General features: G+C 38.1%; 1 protein-coding gene across 1 annotated transcript in view; it reads left to right on the top strand.

Moving 5' to 3' along the window:
• The window catches only part of FRAS1 (Fraser extracellular matrix complex subunit 1), a 428,246-nt gene that overhangs the window by 3,606 nt on the left and 405,336 nt on the right, over window positions 1-19,304 (top strand). Inside the window, exon 2 of the mRNA XM_043572402.1 lies at window positions 5,348-5,379. Within this exon, the coding sequence (XP_043428337.1) occupies window positions 5,348-5,379 (32 nt within the window). The remainder of the gene's footprint in view (window positions 1-5,347; window positions 5,380-19,304) is intronic.

The raw sequence follows: 19,304 nt of genomic DNA, 5'->3' as shown, positions 1-19,304 counted from the left end.
TGTGGCTCTGTCATTTACCAAATGCAGAAGTCAGCTGGCTAGGTGATAGCTGTCAAATGCTTTTGCTAATCATCAAACATAGGAAAAAATATCAACATTTGCTGCCTTCTTTGTGGTCACTTGCAACTTTCTGGTTCTGAATTTTATTTTAGTTATTAAAAGAAAAATGAATTTTATAAGCAAATCATTGGCAGTGTTATTTTATGCTGTCTTATATTGCCAAGCTGACAAATCACTATGATTTGAGAACTTAATTAAATCAAGAAGTCACAGAGAAACTAGCAAACATGGCTGTTTAATGAATCAGACAAGCTTTGCCATGACGTGTTTTGGAGAAGTACATTTTGAGTTGTGTTGACCTGTTGCAAGTCCTGTGAAGTAATGCTAGATAGAACATGGTGGCTTGGAGATAGGAGAAGATTATTGAATTGGAGGTTGTCAGAATTGACTTCTACTTGTCTGTGTCCCATTCTCCCCATGGGGCTTTAGCCAATCCCACAATCTTCCAGATTCTTCTTGTAAATGCCATTAATAGAATACATTGGAAAAGATAATTTGATAGACAGCATGTTTTATTTATGGATCAGCATATTTGGTTCCACTCTTGGCTAGAGAGTTCCTTTTGTGTAAGATTTAATGCTTAAAACTCAGTGTGAAGAAAGAGAAGATATTCACTGGGATAGATAGCCTGTCCTTTCATTCTTTCATGCCACAAATCTTTATTGAGAGCTTATGTGTGCAGTTACTTCTGATAGGGGGAATCATATTACCTGTCTTGAAGAAGTTTGCATACCCAGAAATTATTAATATTAGTAAAGCAGAAATGGGAGATAGGTGAACATCGGTGCTTGGTGGGTTTCCCACTATTGAATAATTGCACTTTTGCAACTATCTGCTAGTGAAAATAAAGAAGTGTATTGTCATAGGCTCATATTTCCATCGTACTACATTTCTCTTCTCCTCTAGGGATTGGATTCTGCATATACATTGTTTAGTGAAGCCACAGTCATCTGTATTCACTGTTATGGACTTGAGTGGCAATACCACTCAATTTTATTCAGACACAACTAGTCATAAATACCCTCCACCACATGGCTCAGGAGAAGGGAGGAGAATACCACATGGCAGAGTTGGAGTTGTGTGCCAAATCTTACAATAGTTCAAAAACAGTTGGCCCATTTTCATTTTAACTACTCTATTAATTGATCTGAATCCTGGTTTACAATAATCAGGACATGAGCTGTCCTGTCGGTCCAGAAAACGATTCTATTTTAACTATTCCACAGTGTACAAGCCATATGCTGAATTACAACACAACATAAAGCTTGAACATTTAAATGCTAACTTGTGGCTGCTTGTTCCTAATGAGTCATATTTTTGTGATACCATACTTTTCAAATCTTTTCATATCTTATGGCCATATATACGACTCTGTCTTTGAACTAATCTATCTGACATTTTGTGACTCTTGGATTTAACTTCTCTAGTTTATTCAGTTTACCAGGTACAATTTCTGGAGTGAGTGGTTTCTGGATGAGAGTCCTGGTACAACTTATATCTCATATTTTCTCTGAAAACTTTAGATTTTATACATGTATCCCAAAAAGGAGCACATTATAATGTGCACAAGGGCTGAAACGTAGATATTTACTTGTTTAAATGACTAGGAAGTAACATTTTGCCTGTGTGACCTACAAGACCGGAGTCAGCCACATGGAGGAATGTCTCAGGACCTGGGCTTCCTTCTTGGCACTGTATGTGATCACTTCACCCCACAAAACTCTATGTACTTCCTCATAAGGATTTGGAATTTAAATTACCCAGCATCTCAGTTGTATTCTATGCCCTAAAACCAATGAAGTTCTTGGTTAGAGAATTCCAGCTTCTGTGGTCTCTTACGTTTCTTGTTTTCTCTTGAAGAAGGCTATTTCTTCTACTAGATCCTCACCATCTGTCAGAATTCACCTTGATCTGGAGTTTCCTTTAAAGCTCCAGTAAAGCCATAAATCTAAATCTCAGACAGAGCTGTACTCCTTCAGAAAAATAAAGTGATGGGTGGAGAGAGTCCCTTTGTTTTCTGTGTTATATGAGTTGATCAGTTAGTGGAAAGGTCTCTGCTCTAGTGCAAAACCAGCAGCTGTATCCAGCACCTCCTGCCAGCAAACCTCCCAACTCTATCTGTTGGTGGGTGTGAGTAGCGTGCTAGTATGGGAGAAATATGCTTGCTTTGGAGGACTGCATCTGGCATTGGGTGGTGATAAATGTTTGATAGGACTGGGCATCACACTGGAATGCTTTATTTTCTCAAGAGAGTAGAAATGAGGTTTTGGAAGCCGCGTTAATGGAGACTCATTTGTACATCTGCCTTCTGGGTAGAGCTGTTCCGTTTTAGGAAAGTCCTCTGAGGGCAAAGCTTATTTCTTTTGGCATTGTACATCATGGAGCAACCCAAATTGAGTTATTTCCTTTTCCTAATGATGGAATTTATCAGCAGTTACACACCGTTTTGACTGGAGTCTCTAGCAGATGTTTGGCTTAGCCAAGTGTGTATGTGATGCCACACTCAATGCTGCTTTATTTTTTTTTAAAATTTTTTTAACGTTTATTTATTTTTGAGACAGAGAGAGACAGAGCATGAACGGGGGAGGGTCAGAGAGAGAGGGAGACACAGAATCGGAAGCAGGCTCCAGGCTCTGAGCCATCAGCCCAGAGCCCGATGCGGGGCTCGAACTCAGGGACTGCGAGATCCTGACCTGAGCCGAAGTCGGACACTTAACCGACTGAGCCACCCAGGCGCCCCGCTGCTTTATTTTTTAATGTTACAGGGGGTTTGTAACATCTATCTGACCTTACAGAAATGGGTTTTGATATGGGTAGCTGGATATTTCTTCAGATACTTGATTCCTTTTGGAGCTTTGAAAAGATGATTGGCTTTTGGAAGGTAATGCTATGTAGGAGGGCAGTAAAATTATTTGATAGTCTTATTCTAAAGGTTAACTTTTGTTTGTTTATTCTAAAGGTTAAATTTTGTTAAATTGTACTGAAGGGATGATCTTTGTGTTAATAAAATTTTTTTAAATGTTTTATTTTTGAGAGAGAGAGAGAGAGAGAGAGAGAGGCAGAGTGAGAGCGGGACAGAGGATCCAACGCAGGTTCTGCGCTGACAGCAGAGAGCCCAATGTGGGGCTTGAACTCACGGACCATGAGATCATGACCTGAGCTTGTCAGACTCCTAACCAACTAAGCCACCCACTCACCCCTGATCTTTGTGTTTATTTTTTAAACATAAGAAGTAATTAAATATGTCAACTTAAGTAATTTAGAAATTGAATTGAATTGTGTTGATATGTATTTATTTGAGCTTTATAGGATTATTTTATTTATATACATGTATATGTGATTATTATATACATTTACATATACATATATATCTCTCATGACATACCACAGACTAAAATACTAAGTCTTTCTTTCTTTCTTTCTTTCTTTCTTTCTTTCTTTCTTTCTTTCTTTCTTTCTTTTACTAAGTCTTTATTTATTAAAGAAAAATAAGTGAGTTAAGAACTTTCTCCCAAGGTTTCCTCTCAAGTTATTCTTGTTTGAATGTCAAGGGCACAAAAGTCATTCCAATAAATTTGCCAGTAAAGATCTTTGATTCAGACCTCAAGTGTAAATAGCCATTTCATTTCTTTAAAGATTGTTCTTAATTCCAGTATTAGTGCATAAGGCAGACTGGTCCTTTCCTGAGTAGTTAGTGTTTCTGAGATTTCATGAATGATCTGTTGGAGGCCAAGCACTGTAGTAAGATATGTCCTTCCCTCTTTGGACACCAAGTGCAGCCCATTGTCAAACTGTGCTTCTGCCTTGGTGTGTGCATGTTATTCCAATCTGTTTTGTAGCTTCTGTTTCTGAGAGAGTACCTGTTAGCACACTACCCACATGTTTCTAGGTTAAAAGAACACCTGTTGTGGTGTTCAAAGATTGGTTGAAAATGTGTTTGTTTTTTAAAATTAGGATTCCAATTTTATACTGTTTTCAAATATAATACTTGGAAATATTTATTTTGTGATAGGCTAGTTATTCAGAAAATATAGGCTGTCCCATTCACATTTAGCCTTCTTTTCCATTTAGAAGCAAATCATTCGTTGTTTTTTATTTGGTGCTTAATGAATGGAAAATAGAAAGATGTATCAGTTCATAACCAGCCTATTAGAAAGAAAAATTGAGTGAAAAGAGGGTGAAAAGAGTATTGGAGTTCAAGAGCTCAATGGAAGAGTTCTTTCCAAATAACTACAATCTCCACCGCTCTCTTATAAATGTTATAATATCCCTATAGAGGAACCTACTGTATGAAAGGCAAGAAAGAGATAATCAGCCAGATACCTAAGTAGATGCCTACTATGTGAAGAGTTAGGGAAGACAGAGAAGTAGAAGCCATCCCTGTCCCAAGAGGATCTAAACACTATAGCGTGGTAGATGCAACAGTTCTACATCCTCAGCATCCTTAGCAAGGGTACTATAAGGAAGCACACAAGAATGAATTCACAAACGGATGATGCAGACACTGAGTACTGTGAGCCCCAAAGGGAAATAAGCATAACAATCCTGTGGGCTGGAAAACCTCATGAAGGAAATGGGATCAAATTTAAGGAACCTGAATAGACTCAGTGTGTCTCCTACAGAAAACAGTGTCGGGCGCCTGAGTGTCTGACTTTGTCTCAGGTCATGATCTCACGGTCTGTGGGTTCAAGCCCCACATCAGGCTCTGTGCTGACAGTTCAGAGCCTGGAGCCTGCTTCGGATTCTGTGTCTCCCTCTCTCTGCTCCTCCCCTGCTTGTGCTCTCTTTCTGTCTCTCAAAAATAAATAAATGTTAAAAAAAATTAAAAAAAAACCCACAAAAGTGAACAAAGGCATTGAGATATGGAAGTGTTATCACCAGATCCTAAGTTGGCCTCTTGGGTCAGACTGGAGAATTTGTGTAAGCAAAGAGTGGCAGAGAATCCTGGATAAGTAAATTGGGACTAGATTATGGAGACTTTGCTTATTTATTACATAGGAAAAAGTATACATTGTATATACATGGCATGCCATTGTAAACACATTTATTTTAAAATTCAAATAATAAGTTTTAATGATGCTTTCCCTCATGCGTGTCCAAGAAGTGTTGTTGTGTTGTATGGGTTTATTTCCCCAGGGGCAGAATGCTCAAGCTTTTAAGATTTTGGAAAAAGCACAATTTGCTGACTATGATGCATGTACATGCAGTTTTAGCCTAAGTCTGCTGGGGCAGTGCCTGTTGGTCTATTTTGCATTCCTTTTAATTCTTGTTTTGTTTTTCCCTACAGGTGCTTGTGTCTATCAGGGTTCCTTGTTGGCGGTAGGTCATTCTTCATATATTTGGTTTATTTCTTTCGAATGTAAAATGCTTGATTGAGGTTGCTGAGTGAGTGAGGTGACCCTATCGTTGTGAAATATGTTTATTTTCCTTCACAGTTTGAGGATTATCCCTCAGCTTGGCACAATCATGCTCAATTACTTAATACCTTTTCCAGAGTGAATTAGTTCCATTTGAATACTCAGGTATTGGGAAAGGAGTTCAAACACCCAACACAATTTGCATTCCATAGCTGTCCTTTGTGTTCTTTCAATCAGAAAGAAAATTAGATCCCATTCTCTTGTCAGATATGAACTAGGGCACAATTTGTTTATCTTCCCATTGCATTTGCTTCTTCCTTTGAATGCCCCTCCAAATAAAAAAAAAAAAGTAAAATTATTAAATTGAGTACAATATGGAGGATTCCTGACTGTTGCTGTGAATTGTAACTTTAAGTTTTGGTAAATAGCAAGCAAATTAACATTTTATCTCTGAACTTTTGCCATGTATGGTAGAGTTGATTTTGAATTTAATGTCCTGATGACTTGGGGGAAAAGCTGATGTAAGTCTCATGCATTTCTTTTCATTAATAATGTACTATGGTGCATAACAGTGTGTGAAAGCCTTATTGAAAAGACTGTCTACACTCCATCAACTCTAATAAATGGTGTGACAAGTCATTCTTCACCACTTTTTTTATTTTGGTTTAATAAATGCTATAATAAAAACAGAACTGAAATGGTTGGAGAGGGTTTGCTCATTTACATCACAACCTGCTACTGACATGGGTGATATTGATAAGTCATCTTGGATTATCTTTGCAGTGTTGAGATAGATGAGGAATATCTGAAATATCCAACAGTCTAGATAATTGTAGATGTTCACAGTAATATTCTTGGTTCTAAACTTTATATAATATAGTTATTACTCTGGAGATTTATGTTTCGCCCCTTGTATATTTCTATTAAAGGATCAGGAGAAAGCCATTTTCCCTCTCTTTCTCATCCCTTCCCAGCCTACTTTTCCTTGTGTTTCTTCTTTAATACATTTTGAGAATCATTTTAAAATCAAAGTGCTATGATGTACATCACTGGTTTTGGGGAATTGAGTAGATATTATAGACAAGTCGGTTTTCCACGTTAATACCCAGAAAATTGTTTTGTTGTATGCACTGCTTTATAATTTAAAAAATGTATTTTCATAACTATTGATCTATCCAGTACAATAGATACTGAAATAAGCAGGCCATGTATTATTTTATATTCTCCTCCTCTTTAATGAAGAACCAAGGATGAGAAAGAGATTAAGAGATTTGCTAAAAGTAAATTGACCATTAAGGGATTCACTAGAACAAGACAACATGTCTTCTTGGTGTTGTTCCCCTGTATCCAAAGAATAGTGGCTAGCCTATCTTCTATATTTGATATTGCTCTGTGTTAGTGTTCATTCAAATATGAAAGCATCATGTACTTGGAGAGGGCAATGCCATTCAAGTTAAAGGAGAGACTGTCTAGTTAATTTGCACTTAATGGGTGATCTTGCTCTTCTCCGTTCCATGTCCTGGCTCCTTCCAGGGTTTATGGATGCTTAGGGCTACTATGCTGCACTGTAGTGCACCAGCACACTCCTGATCCCTGCCAGTTGGCTTCTTTACTTACCAAGACTCTGCTACATGTGTTCCTAAACCTCCTCAATCAAGCCTGATGTCCTTATTATTGTAATTATGTGGCTCAGCTAGAAAGACAGTATACTTGCTACAATACTAAAGGTTATTATTATTTCTGAAAAAATTTAATGCTTTTTTATTTTTGAGAGGGGAGGGTAAGGGCAGAGAGAGAGGAAGACAGAACCTGACACAGGCTCCAGGATCTGAGCTGTCAGCACAGAGCTCGAGTTGGGGCTCGAACTCAAAAACCATGAGATCATGACCTGAGCTGAAGTCACATGCTTAACTGACTAAGCCACCCAGGCACCCCAATAATAAAGATTATTATTAAACAAATATTTATTGAGTGACAGCTGTGAACCTGCTATTCTAGGAGCTGGGAATGCATCAATGAACAAACAGACAAAATCCTTGCCCTCAGGAAGCTTGAATTCTAATGAGTAAAATATATAGAATGTCAGATAAGTGCTATGGAGAAAAACAAGAGGGGAGTGGGGAGATAGAAAACACTGATGAGGGTGGCTACTGGAAACAGGGTGACAGGGATGGCTTCACTGAGAAGGTGCCATTTGAACAAAGACCTGAAAGCAGCCATTATAAGAGCTAGTCTCCCTGAAGAATTCCAGAGAAGGGTAATAGCAGGGTACAATCTGAAGCAGAAGCTGGCTTAGCCATTTGAAGAAGTGCGTGGAGGTCAGAATGGCTGGACTGCATGATCCATGGGCAGGATGGCAGGAGACAAGGTCAGAGAGGTGGGCAGGGGCCTTGTATGAACTTTAGCTTGTCTTCTTGGTAAGGTGTATTGGCGGAGCTATAGCAGAGGAATGACAAAATCTGACTTATAGTTTAATTAAGCTGCTGAATGTGAATGTGAAAAGAAATAACGTTCTTGTTTCTAGGGAAACTATGGTGAATACTTTAAAAAGACTCCATAGAGGTGAGTCACTAAAAATTTGCTGTCAAATTAAGTGTAAGAGAAACAACTATAAAAGATTGGGGAAAAACACAAAAATCCAGAGAGATTCTACATTTGGATTTATTTGCTACCATTTTAAGTTCTATTTCCATTTTAAGGAACTTTAAACTGGAAATGGCAGATGATATAATTGTGTGCATGATTCATTGCTACTCTCTCTCCACCTGATGTGGTCTCGGAGAAAGGCATTGCTCCCACATCAATGAAATTGCATGCATGTACATTTTTGTATTTTGAATTAAAATAAAGAGTTTAAGAGCATTTATATACTATTCTAGGATTTTCTGATTAAACAACTCTTTGGGTGACAGTGTCTTTAGTAAGAGGCCTCACAGTTGGGAGCTGCCTCTGGGGATGGTGGTATAATGTCCCTGTTCTAAACCCTGTAAATTCTACCCACACACAGTTTAGAGCTAGGAGTGACTTCAGAGATTGTGTATTCTGAACTCCATTTTATAGGTGAGAAAACTGGGGCAAAGGATGTGAAGTTCCTGAACTTAATCCATTTCTCAAGAGAGTAACCAGAAGTGGAGGGTGGGTCTGGTTGAAAGCAACAAAGCATCAGCTTCACCCAGAAGAATTCCAGAAAACGTACCAAGCAAATGAGAACGTGGGTCTAGTACTGGTTGCTAGTTGCTAACTCTCCCACTTATTCCTCTCTAATCTCATCCCCTGTTGCCTGGGAAGCTCTCAGAGATAGTGGAGCATTCATGATGCTTGTCTCCCAACAGACCTCATTCTGATTCTTCCTTCTCCACTAAACCAGCTTGGTGACCTAGAGAAAATGACAAGATCTTCCTGAATCTCTATCACCTCCTGTGTGAAATGGGGATAGATAAGGCCTCTCCTGAGGGGGTTTTGTAGAGTAAAGAAGGCAATGTGGGGAGGACACTCAGATGAAGTGCATTGTATTTTCTTTTCCGCCATAACAAAACTCCTCTTTACCAACCAAGAAGAATAACAAGAAGAAGGGGCAGTTGTTAAGCACCTACTATGTATTTCATACTGTCAACAATCCCAGGAAATAGGTGTTGTCTTTACTTTACAGATAAACTGAGGTTCAGAAGGTCTCAGTCGTTTGTCCAAAAATTATATAGCTAGTCAGTACCAGAAGGAGAGAGCAATCAAACCCGGTTCTGACTTGAGAGCCATTTCACTGAGCAGCTTGCTTTTCTCTGCCAAGCCAGTCTGCCTGTTGTCTCTGCACACAACTAGCTTATTTCACCTTCAGTTCTATATGCCCACCCCCTTGCTGCTGCACCTGCCATGCATTTGTCTCTGCCAGTCACCTCCTGCAAAAGCCAGTTGTCCCTGGCTAACCCCTTCCCATCTAACTGAGGCTCTCCTGAACTAACTAGATACACCACATGATGCGAGAAATGTTTGGAGGGGGTCATTCCAATTTAAAAAATATATATGCTATACTTTACACACACACACTCCCAACAATGTGTTCTGTTTGTCAGCTTTGCTAGCTGTATGGACTTGTGGTGACAATCTGGGGTAATTTGGTTCTAAGCTGCATGTACTGCCCTCAGTTGTGTCTCTTCTCCTTTCTTTAACACTGTCTTCCTTACTTTTCTCTTCTTTCCATTCCTCAGGTCAAAAATTAACATTAAGGGAGTCAAAATACCAGGAAGGTCCTATACTTTGAGAAGCACTGAGTCATCTATTTTGGGGTGTGTTTCATGTCCCACAACATCCCTGCCCCTGGGCTCTCAGGACTTTCTGTAACATCAGAAAGAGAGAAAGGGAGAGCATGACCTTTTTAAATCAGGAATCTATCAGGAGGAGACTACCTAGTTCCTATGTTTAACTGTGATTGGGGCATTGAGTGTGAGGAGAAAAATAAATTTTTTATTTCAGTGTTTTCACTTATCTTCTGTTGTTTTTAAACTATATTGAGCAAAAAGAAGTTAACTTTCTTTTGGTATCACCACAAGTAAACAATTCTCTTTATTAGATTTTCCCTAGGGGTGGGTAGTTGGACTCTTAACCTCAATTTTTACATCTGTAAAATGGAAATAAACTATTTACTTCACAGGATTGTTGCAAAAGTTAAAGGAGATCAACATGAAGCACCCACTTTTGTGCTTGTGACCTAGACCTACAACACTTAGTGAAGGTCAGCTGCTGCTATTGTTGCTGTAAGCATTTGTGATTGGGAGAGTTGCACAAAACTATTCTTCTCTAGGTCAAAAGTGTTAAAAGTGTTGAAATTTTCCTACTTGGGATACTTTTGCTCACAAATGCTGACAAAGTAGATTATGAGACACTAAATTTTAACACATTTGAAAGAAAGAAAAAAATTCAGGGACAATTAAAAATGTGGAGGGTTTACTTCACTACTGTATAGTATGACATAGTGGAAAGATCCAGGCTTTGGAGTTTGAATCCTAGTACTGCTATATACCTGCTGTGTGACCTCAGGTCCCATGTTTTATACAGCTGAGTCTCAGTTTCATATTCTATATAATGAGGACTGTATTCCTCATAGGGATGATGTGAGGATTAACTGAGAACATGCTTGTGAAAGAACCCAGAACTGTGCTTGGCAAGAAACTGGCCGCTTACATCATCTAGGTGACAAAAAATGTCAGAGTGGAAATGACGGAGTGGTAGAGGCCAGGGTGTCTTGGTTTGGGTCCTGGCTCTGTAATCACTAGCTATGAAGCACTGAGTAAGTCACTTGAATGAAATAAGCTCTAAGTTTCTAAATTTATAACATGAGAGCATTAGATCCTCTCCAAGATTCCTTAGCTCAGTGCTATCCAATAGAGCTCTCTGTGCTGGTGGAAATGATCCATAGCTACAGGGTCTCGTATGGTAGGCATGAACCACATGTAGTTATGGAGTACTCGAGATGTGGCTGGTGACACTAGGGGACTGAATTTAAAATTTTTATTAATGCTAATTAATTAAAAAAGTAAAATATAAATAGCCTCACAGAGCTCATGGTCACTGTAATCTACCTTGCAGCTGTAGAGCTTTAAAATTCTTAACATACAGCACTTAAGCTTGAATTATAGTCTCATGCGTGGTTCTCACCCCAGGTGAAGCCTCAGTGTACTCTTGTTAGCAGTTGTGAAGAAGGTCACAAGAAATCTGTTGTAGTGCCTGAATTTGCTCTTTGTTTATGTAGTTTAAACAGTTTGAAGGTCATCTTAGTTACAACACTACTCCGCATTTTGCTTCGTATGTTTTCCTGAATGAAAGGGAGGGGGGTAGTTATAGCTGGGTCTTTGCCTGCAATCAGTTTATATATCCCATTAAATTTTTTTTTTCAACTTTGTTGAAGAATAATTGACAAATAAAAATTGTATGTATTTCAGATGTACTTCTTGATGATATATGTATATATTGTGAAAAAATCACCACAAGCTAATTAACTTATCCATCACCTCACTTAGTTACCATTTTCTTTCTTTTTTTGGTGTGAGAACATTTAATATCTACCCTCCTAGCATGAACACTAGGTATTATATATGTGATGAATCACTAAATTCTACTAAAATTAGTATTACACTATATGTAAACTAACTGGAATTTAAATAAAAACTTGAAACAAACAAAAATATACCCTCCTAGCAAATTTCAAGTGTACAATACAGTATTAACTATAGTCACATTGTTGTGTATTAGATCTTCAGAATTTGTTCATCTTCTTAACTTGCATAATTGCCCCAAGCCTTGGGAACCACCATTTTTCTGTCCACTCTAAGAGTATGACTATTTTAGATTCTATATACAAATGAGATTGTGCAGTAGTTGACTTTCTGCATGTGACTTATTTCACTCAGCATAATGTTCTCCAGGTCCACCCAGGGTGTTGCAAATGGCAGGATTTCCTACCTTTTTAAGGCTAAATCACATTTCATTGGATATATACACCACTTTTTCTTTAGCCATTAATCAGTTGATGGATTTTAGGTTGTTTCTATATCTTGGCTATTGTGAGTAGTGCTGAAATGAACATGGGACTCTTCAAGACCCTGGTTTTGTGAAATCAGGATTTCACGAAACCACGATGAAATACCACTTCACACCTGTCAGAATGGGTAAAATTAACAGCACGGGAAAACAATAGATGTTGGCGAGGATGTGGAGAAAAGGGAACACTTTTGCACTGTTGGTGGGAATGCAAACTGGTGCAGCCATTCTGGAAAACAGTATGGAGATGCCTCAAAAAGTTAAAAATAGAACTACCCTGGGCCACCTGGGTGGCTCAGTCAGTTGCATGTCTGACTTTGGCTCAGGTTATGACCTTGCAGTCCATGAGTTTGAGCCCTGCATCGGGCTCTGTACTGACAACTGAGCCTGGAGCCTGCTTCATACTCTGTGTCTCCCTCTCTCTCTGCCGCCCCCTCTCCCCCTCCCCCCCGCTCGCACTTTGTCTCTCTCTCTCTCTCTCTCTGTCAAAAATAAAAACATAAATAAAAAAATTAAAAAGAAGTAGAAGTATCCTATGACCCAACAATTGCACTACTAGGTATTTACCCAAAAAATACAAAAATGCTGATTTGAAGGGGCACCTGCACCTGAATGTATATTATAGGAGCATTATCAATAATAGACAAATTATGGATATTATATATAATGGAATTAAAATTATAACTTATATATTTATAAATATATAAATTATATATAAAATGGAATATTACTCAGCCATAAAGAGAGTGAAATCTTGTCATTTGCAACAATGTGGATGGAGCTAAAGAGCATTATGCTAAGCGACATAAGTCAGTCAGAGAAAGACAAATACCATATGATTACACTCTTATGTGGAATTTAAGAAACAAAATGGATGAACATAGAGGAAGGGGAAAGAAAAGAGAGGGAAGCAAACCATAAGAGATTCTTATCTGTAGAGAACAAACTGAAGGTTGCTGGAGGGGAGGTAGGTGGGGGATGTGTTAAATGGGTAATGGATATAAAGGAGAGCACTTGGGTTGAGCACTGGGTTACCACCCAGTAATTATCATGTAAGTGATGAATCACTAAACTCTACTGTTGAAACCAATACTACATTATATGTTAACTAACTAGAATTTAAATAAAAATTTAGAAAAAAACAAACCAAACCAAACAAACAAAAAAAATCCTGATTTCATTTCCTTGGATATATACCCAGAAGTTGGATGGCTGGATCATAAGTTAGTTCTATTTTTAATTTTTTTGAAGGAAGCTCCATATTGTTACATTCTCACCAGCAGTGTGCAAGGGTTCCCTTTTTTCCTCATCCTTGTCAACCCTTGTCTTCTGTCTTTTTGATAATAGCTATCTTTTTTTTTTTTTTTTTTTTAATTTTTTTTTCAACATTTATTTATTTTTGGGACAGAGAGAGACAGAGCATGAACGGGGGAGGGGCAGAGAGAGGGAGACACAGAATCGGAAGCAGGCTCCAGGCTCTGAGCCATCAGCCCAGAGCCTGACGCGGGGCTCAAACTCACGGACCGTGAGATCGTGACCTGGCTGAAGTCGGACGCTTAACCGACTGCGCCACCCAGGCGCCCCGATAATAGCTATCTTAAAAGGTATGAGATAATATCTCATTGAGGTTTCTGATTTGTATCTTTTAAGATTTTTACAAAATATTTTTGGTGTTTTGTCAAAGTCTCATATACTTGGAGTGTTGTCCACTGTGTATACTATGGCAGAGGAACATTGAGAACTCTGGTCTAATCTGTAGGCCTTGTTTATTAGGGCTAAGAAGGATAAAGGAAGACAATTTGAGCTCTTCGGTGCTAGTCTCCTTTTTAAAAAATCAGTGTGCTATATAGCATTACTTTCTTTTATTTGAAACTCTTTAACACAAGAGAGACCCCTAGAAATGAAAAGTCTCAAATTTGCATTTGTGCTGGTATTTATCAACATGCTCAAGAGATTTTATGGAGAAGAGAAATAAAATTTGGAAGCATCCCCTACTAAATGCCCAAAGTCCCCCTAAACTTTTAGTGAATCTTGGCCAGGAGCTACTATTAAACATTCTGAACTTTGTAGCAGTCAGGGGGAATACTTGGCATCCTGTGGATACACTCAGAGGGGAAGCAATAAAAGCAGCCATTCCTTAATTTCCCTTAAGAGTACTATTGGGCATTGTAGGATATTGTTGTTTTTTTGTTATAGCTTAACAAGAATTCAACATTTTTAAATGCCTCGGGTCCATCTTCATTTATTTTTAAATACTGAGTAATATGCTCTTAAGTGGGAATGCTAGTCTTATTAAAATGTACTTATTCTGGGATAAAAACTTAATTTTGTTTTGCAGAAAACCAGTAGCACATCATCACTGTGCTAGGTGCCACAATAAATTTTTTTTAACTAGAGGTATTCAAGTCAAGACTGGACAGTCACTATCAGAAAGAGAGTGTTGGTACATCTTGATGACTGCCAATTTGGGGTCTTAGTTGTATGGACTGAAGGTGTGAGCTGTGTATTTCTGCTTCAGGAAGCCCTTCGAGAAGTGAGAGAACTTCCTGGCTCCAGTGTCCAGTGAAGGGTCTCTCCCTGTGTTTTTCTTTAAAGGGAGGGATTTTGTACCCACAGTGCCAGGTGGTACATTGGGCTCTAGGTGCCTTGGATGACTCTTCTGCCTTTCTGGGTTTTTATCAACTGTCCTTTGTAATCACATGTGCCAGTTTCCTATTTGGGAACTTATATCTTCTTAAAATATTGTGTGAGAGGAATAATATAAGAGATTTTGTACTTTTATTGATGAATAACCCATATGCATTTTCAGTCTTATTCATATTCTTGTGGTAGGAACAGATGTTTTAAGTTAACGAACACATTTCTTATGCTTTGTTTTGAATTTAGAGGATGCAGCTGTATTCATTTGTTCAAACTATGCTATCTGTGATCATGTATCTCAATTTTCTGGTCAGAGCGTACACTCTCCCTACCTTTTTTTTTTTTTTAAAGTTTGTATCATTTTTGCTCCAAATTGACTTATAACCTGATATTCATTTTGTTTTCCCTTCTCCATTTGTCTTTATAACTGCAAAATATATACATATACATGTTTACTTTATATACAATACATTCATATATACAGATGTACATATCCCCTGGGAAAGAGTTGTCACTCATTTATGACACATTATGGTATATTCTTGTTTACTTACTTTTTAAAGCCCTCTGCTTACTAAGGGAAAAGAATATATGTAAATATCAAATGACAATTATGAGTTAAGCCAGCTTATGTTTTTTGGTATTTGAATGGCAAATGTCTAAAGAAAAGTTGGCTCTAAAAATTTCATATGGATGGCATTTGCTTCTGTGAAAGGAAGGGACACTTAAATATAAAAATGGCACAAGATAATTTTGTAGAAAATCTGAGCAGTTTTATGTAAAATAAGTGTATTGCTTCTGGTATGCCAGCTAAATTCTTTTTTAGCAATGATTTCTTAGGCTCCTAGAGTTTATAAACTAAATGAAGGGAAGAAGGAAAGGGAAAAGCTTTCACAGTAAAAATGTTTATTGTTATACCCAGGAGGCCCTTGAGTTTGGGCCATGACCTGTGAGTTCTTTCCTGACAGCTCCCAAGATTGGTTATTTATTAAATTTATGTCATTCCTTTCTTCCAAAGGGAAATTGAATGGTGGGGGAGGGGGAGGGAGAGGAGAGTGTCTACTCTGGAGAGTAGATTTTGTAGTTCCTTAAACCTTACATTCCTGAAATGGTTTTGCAATAGTAAGCAAGAGAAAATTATTAACAGAAATAGATACTTATTCTTTGGTGCTCTTACTTTTCTGAGTTTCCCTGTAATCTAGAGGGAAGTTGGTCTAAGGGGGAGAGAACAGAAATTAATGGCGAGGAAGAAAGTTCTCCCTCTCGTATTTGCTATTGGTATTTGTAATAGTGATCCAGCTGGGTTCCAGATATTTATTTATCAACTTCCATGTGCTAGAAGATATGAGTTATGTCTCTTGGTCATGTAGTACCAGACCTTAGGTTGCCTACTTTCTCCTTTTCTCTATTGGCAAAATCCTAGTTTTTTCCCAGTCCCCACTCCTTCCCCACAAGACTTGTGTAAATCCTAGTTGTAAGCAAATCAGAAAGTGTATATTCCCCTGCCAGGATTGGTTTAGGAGTGAGTTGATGACTTACTTGTGGCCAAAAAGATATGCATGGAAGTCTGCTAAGTTTTTGGTGCTTGAAAGAACCCCATAGATAGCATCTCTCTCTCTCTCTCTCTCTCTCTCTCTCTCTCTCTCTCTCTCTCTCTGCAAGTTCTGAATGAATTGAGAAGAAAAGAAAGAATAAATGTAGATGTAAAAAAAAGTCACCTTTTTATTTTTAATCATTGAGGCTAAGGTGGTTGATATAACTTTGATTTTCTTAGTCAAATGGGCTCACTGATTCTGAACCCCCGTATTCCAGCAGACTTATGTATTCACAGGAAGACCTTGACTGACGCAGCTTTCCCATGTAGGAAAGCTGCTCAGGTAAGAATTACTGTTGGGAGAAGCAGAGAACAACCTATGCTCTTGGATGAAAGGTTTACTCCCTAGAAGAGAAAGAAAGACAAAAGTGAGTTAAATCATGCACAGTTACTCTTTTAAATTTATCAGTCACATAAATCATGCCAACTTCCCAAGGATAAGAAAGCACTAGAATGATATGTTGATGTCCCTTCATGAGAAGGAAACCTCAGGAGAAAGAATTCTCCATTAATGGGAGATTTTGAAAACTTCGTCGTTGAATGTTGGCAGGTGGACAATGCGATCCCTGGAGCTGCTGCAACCATTAGGCTACCCAGCTGACACACAGAGGGTGATGGAGAAGAGAGATGGAAAGAGTTTGGTTCCTCAAGGAGTTTGGTTGTTGGTCTGCTGATGTAACCAGTACAGGAACTGACCTTCCTGGGGAACTGTTATATGAGCCTAGAAATTCTCTAGGCTTGTTTAAGCCAGTATGAATAGGATTTTATGTTACTGTAGCCAAAGTCATTTTCTCCAATCTCCTCCAATCAAATAGTGAACTCAGTTCTCAGCACTTTGGGATAAGTGTCAGTAAAGGAGCACAGCAGCATGGTTAAAGGTACGAGCTCTAGATTCCAAGTTGAGAGTTTTCAGTTTGTGACCTCTCACTGCTCTTTGACTTTGGACAAGCTACTCACCTCATCTGCAAACAGAGATAATAGTTTTGTGTACGTAAATAGAACTGCTGCAAAGATAAATGAGATAATACATGAAAGTACCTGGGATATAGTAATGGTAAGTACATGCTAGCTGTTGAGAATGTTGTTATTCTTGGGAGGAAACCGCTGTTGGTCTTGGCCTTAGAATGTGGGTCAGTTTGGAGCAGAAAGAGATGAAGGGAAAGCTCTTAAGATAGAGGATCAGTATGAGTAAAAGCTTGAGTGACAAAGGTTCAGTCTGACTGAAGTGTGAGAAGCAATGGGATGAAACAGAGGAAGGATTTTTAAACTCCAGATCACATAGGGCCTGGAAGAAGGCATTTGAATTACATTCTGTAGGCATTTGGGGACCCTTTGAGATGGAAATCATTTGCTCTTAAATTCTAACTGATGATTGTATTGCTGGAAGTGAGATATCAGGGCACCATCTTCTGCTGTTTTCCTCTCTCTTCTCATTTTCAGCAGGGTTCTCATGTTGTTGCTCTCCAGAGCTTTGGGGCTTTGGAGAGAACATGAGGGGCTCCATGTAACGGATCATCAGTGCTGAACAAGAAAGATAAGTCTGCAGACACATTCCAACAATTAGTCAGTACTGTTAACGTTCATCATTAGCTCAGCAAAAATGGCTTAATCTGGCGTTATGTCAAGTGACACTCCCTATTAATAGGCATTAATCCACTCCTGTAATATTGCTGCTCATAATGATGCCCCCCGAGGTGGTGGTCTAATTGTTTTACTTCCTCTTTAATCTAATTGGCATTTCTCATTTCTTCTTCATAATTTGCAAAGATTAAATTATGTTCCAGATAGTATTGGAATAAAGTACATTTTATTGTATTAAATTTTTATTGGAAACCTGGTTATTTTATATATTGTACCCCAGGTTTTGAAGAGTTATCTTTTTGTTTGCTTTTAGAGTGTTATCAGATTTATCAATTTCTACATTTAAAATCTGTTTTTAATATAACATTGTATATCAACTATACTTCAATAATAAACATTTAAAAAACTTAAATCTGTTTTTTAGGGTTGCCTGGGTGGCCCAGTTAGTTAAGCATCCAACTCTTGATTTTGGCTCAGGTCATGATCTCATGGTTTTGGAACTGAGCCCCGCTTTGGGCTCTTTGCTGAGCATGGAGCCCGCTTAGGATTCTCTCTCTCCCTCTCTCTCTGCTGCTCCCCCACTTGTGCTCTCTCTGTCTCTCTCAAAATAAATAAATAAACTTAAAAAAATAAAAAAATAAAATGTTTTTAGAAGAAAGATCAAGTATGGTATGATATTTTAAGGAATAGTGGGGCCTCATTGAAAAACATGAACTGCCAGAAAAGATTCTTAATAGTTTGAGGCTTTAGGAGGAGAAGAGAGGAAGATTTTATGGGAATGAGATAACACAAGCACATACAAAAAGGAGAAAAACTCATGTTAATGGCTGCTTTGGTTACTGCTTTAGTAGAATGCATTAAGGTGTTGAAGAAAAAAGTCTTTTTATATTTCTTACTCTGTTTCACTGCTGACTTAGAGGAAAAAACCTCAGTAATAACAGTTAGGAGATAAATGTAAAGCATAATAAAAGAAATACTGTGAGTGTCAAGGTGTATGTATTCCTGTGAGGTGTTTTTATGCAAACTGATTATGGTCAAGGATATTTATTCAGCAAGGGAGATTGTACCTTTAAATTTTTTAAAAAAATGTTTTATTTATTTTTGAGACAGAGAGAGAGCATGAGCAGGGAAGGGGCAGAGAGAGAGCAAGACACAGAATTCAAGGGAAGCTCCAGGCTCTGAGCAGTCAGCAGAGAGCCTGACGCGGGGCTTGAACTCACCAACAGCGAGATCATGACCTGAGCTGAAGTCAGACGCTCAACCGACTGAGCCACCCAGGCACCCCTATATGTTTAAAACTAAGAATTCCATTGTTTCTTGGTACTAGAAATAAATTATTGAATTAAGAAGAAAACTTTTAAAAGGGCCATTAATGGTTTTTTAAATAGTGTTTTTTAAATACCAAACTACAAAACCCAGAATGTCATTCCAACTCTTGACAGTGATAGCTTTCCTTTCTGATTTTTCTAAATGAAAATGGCCAAATCACCTATTTATTATATTAAAAGTATTATAAATTTGTTCTAAAAGAGAAGAAACTA

The sequence above is a fragment of the Prionailurus bengalensis genome, chromosome B1 (genome assembly GCF_016509475.1).
Source record: "Prionailurus bengalensis isolate Pbe53 chromosome B1, Fcat_Pben_1.1_paternal_pri, whole genome shotgun sequence".
In the NCBI taxonomy this organism is placed as follows: Eukaryota; Metazoa; Chordata; class Mammalia; order Carnivora; family Felidae; genus Prionailurus; species Prionailurus bengalensis.
Note: the sequence above shows the minus strand (reverse complement) of the source record. Positions and strands in the feature narration are given on the sequence as shown.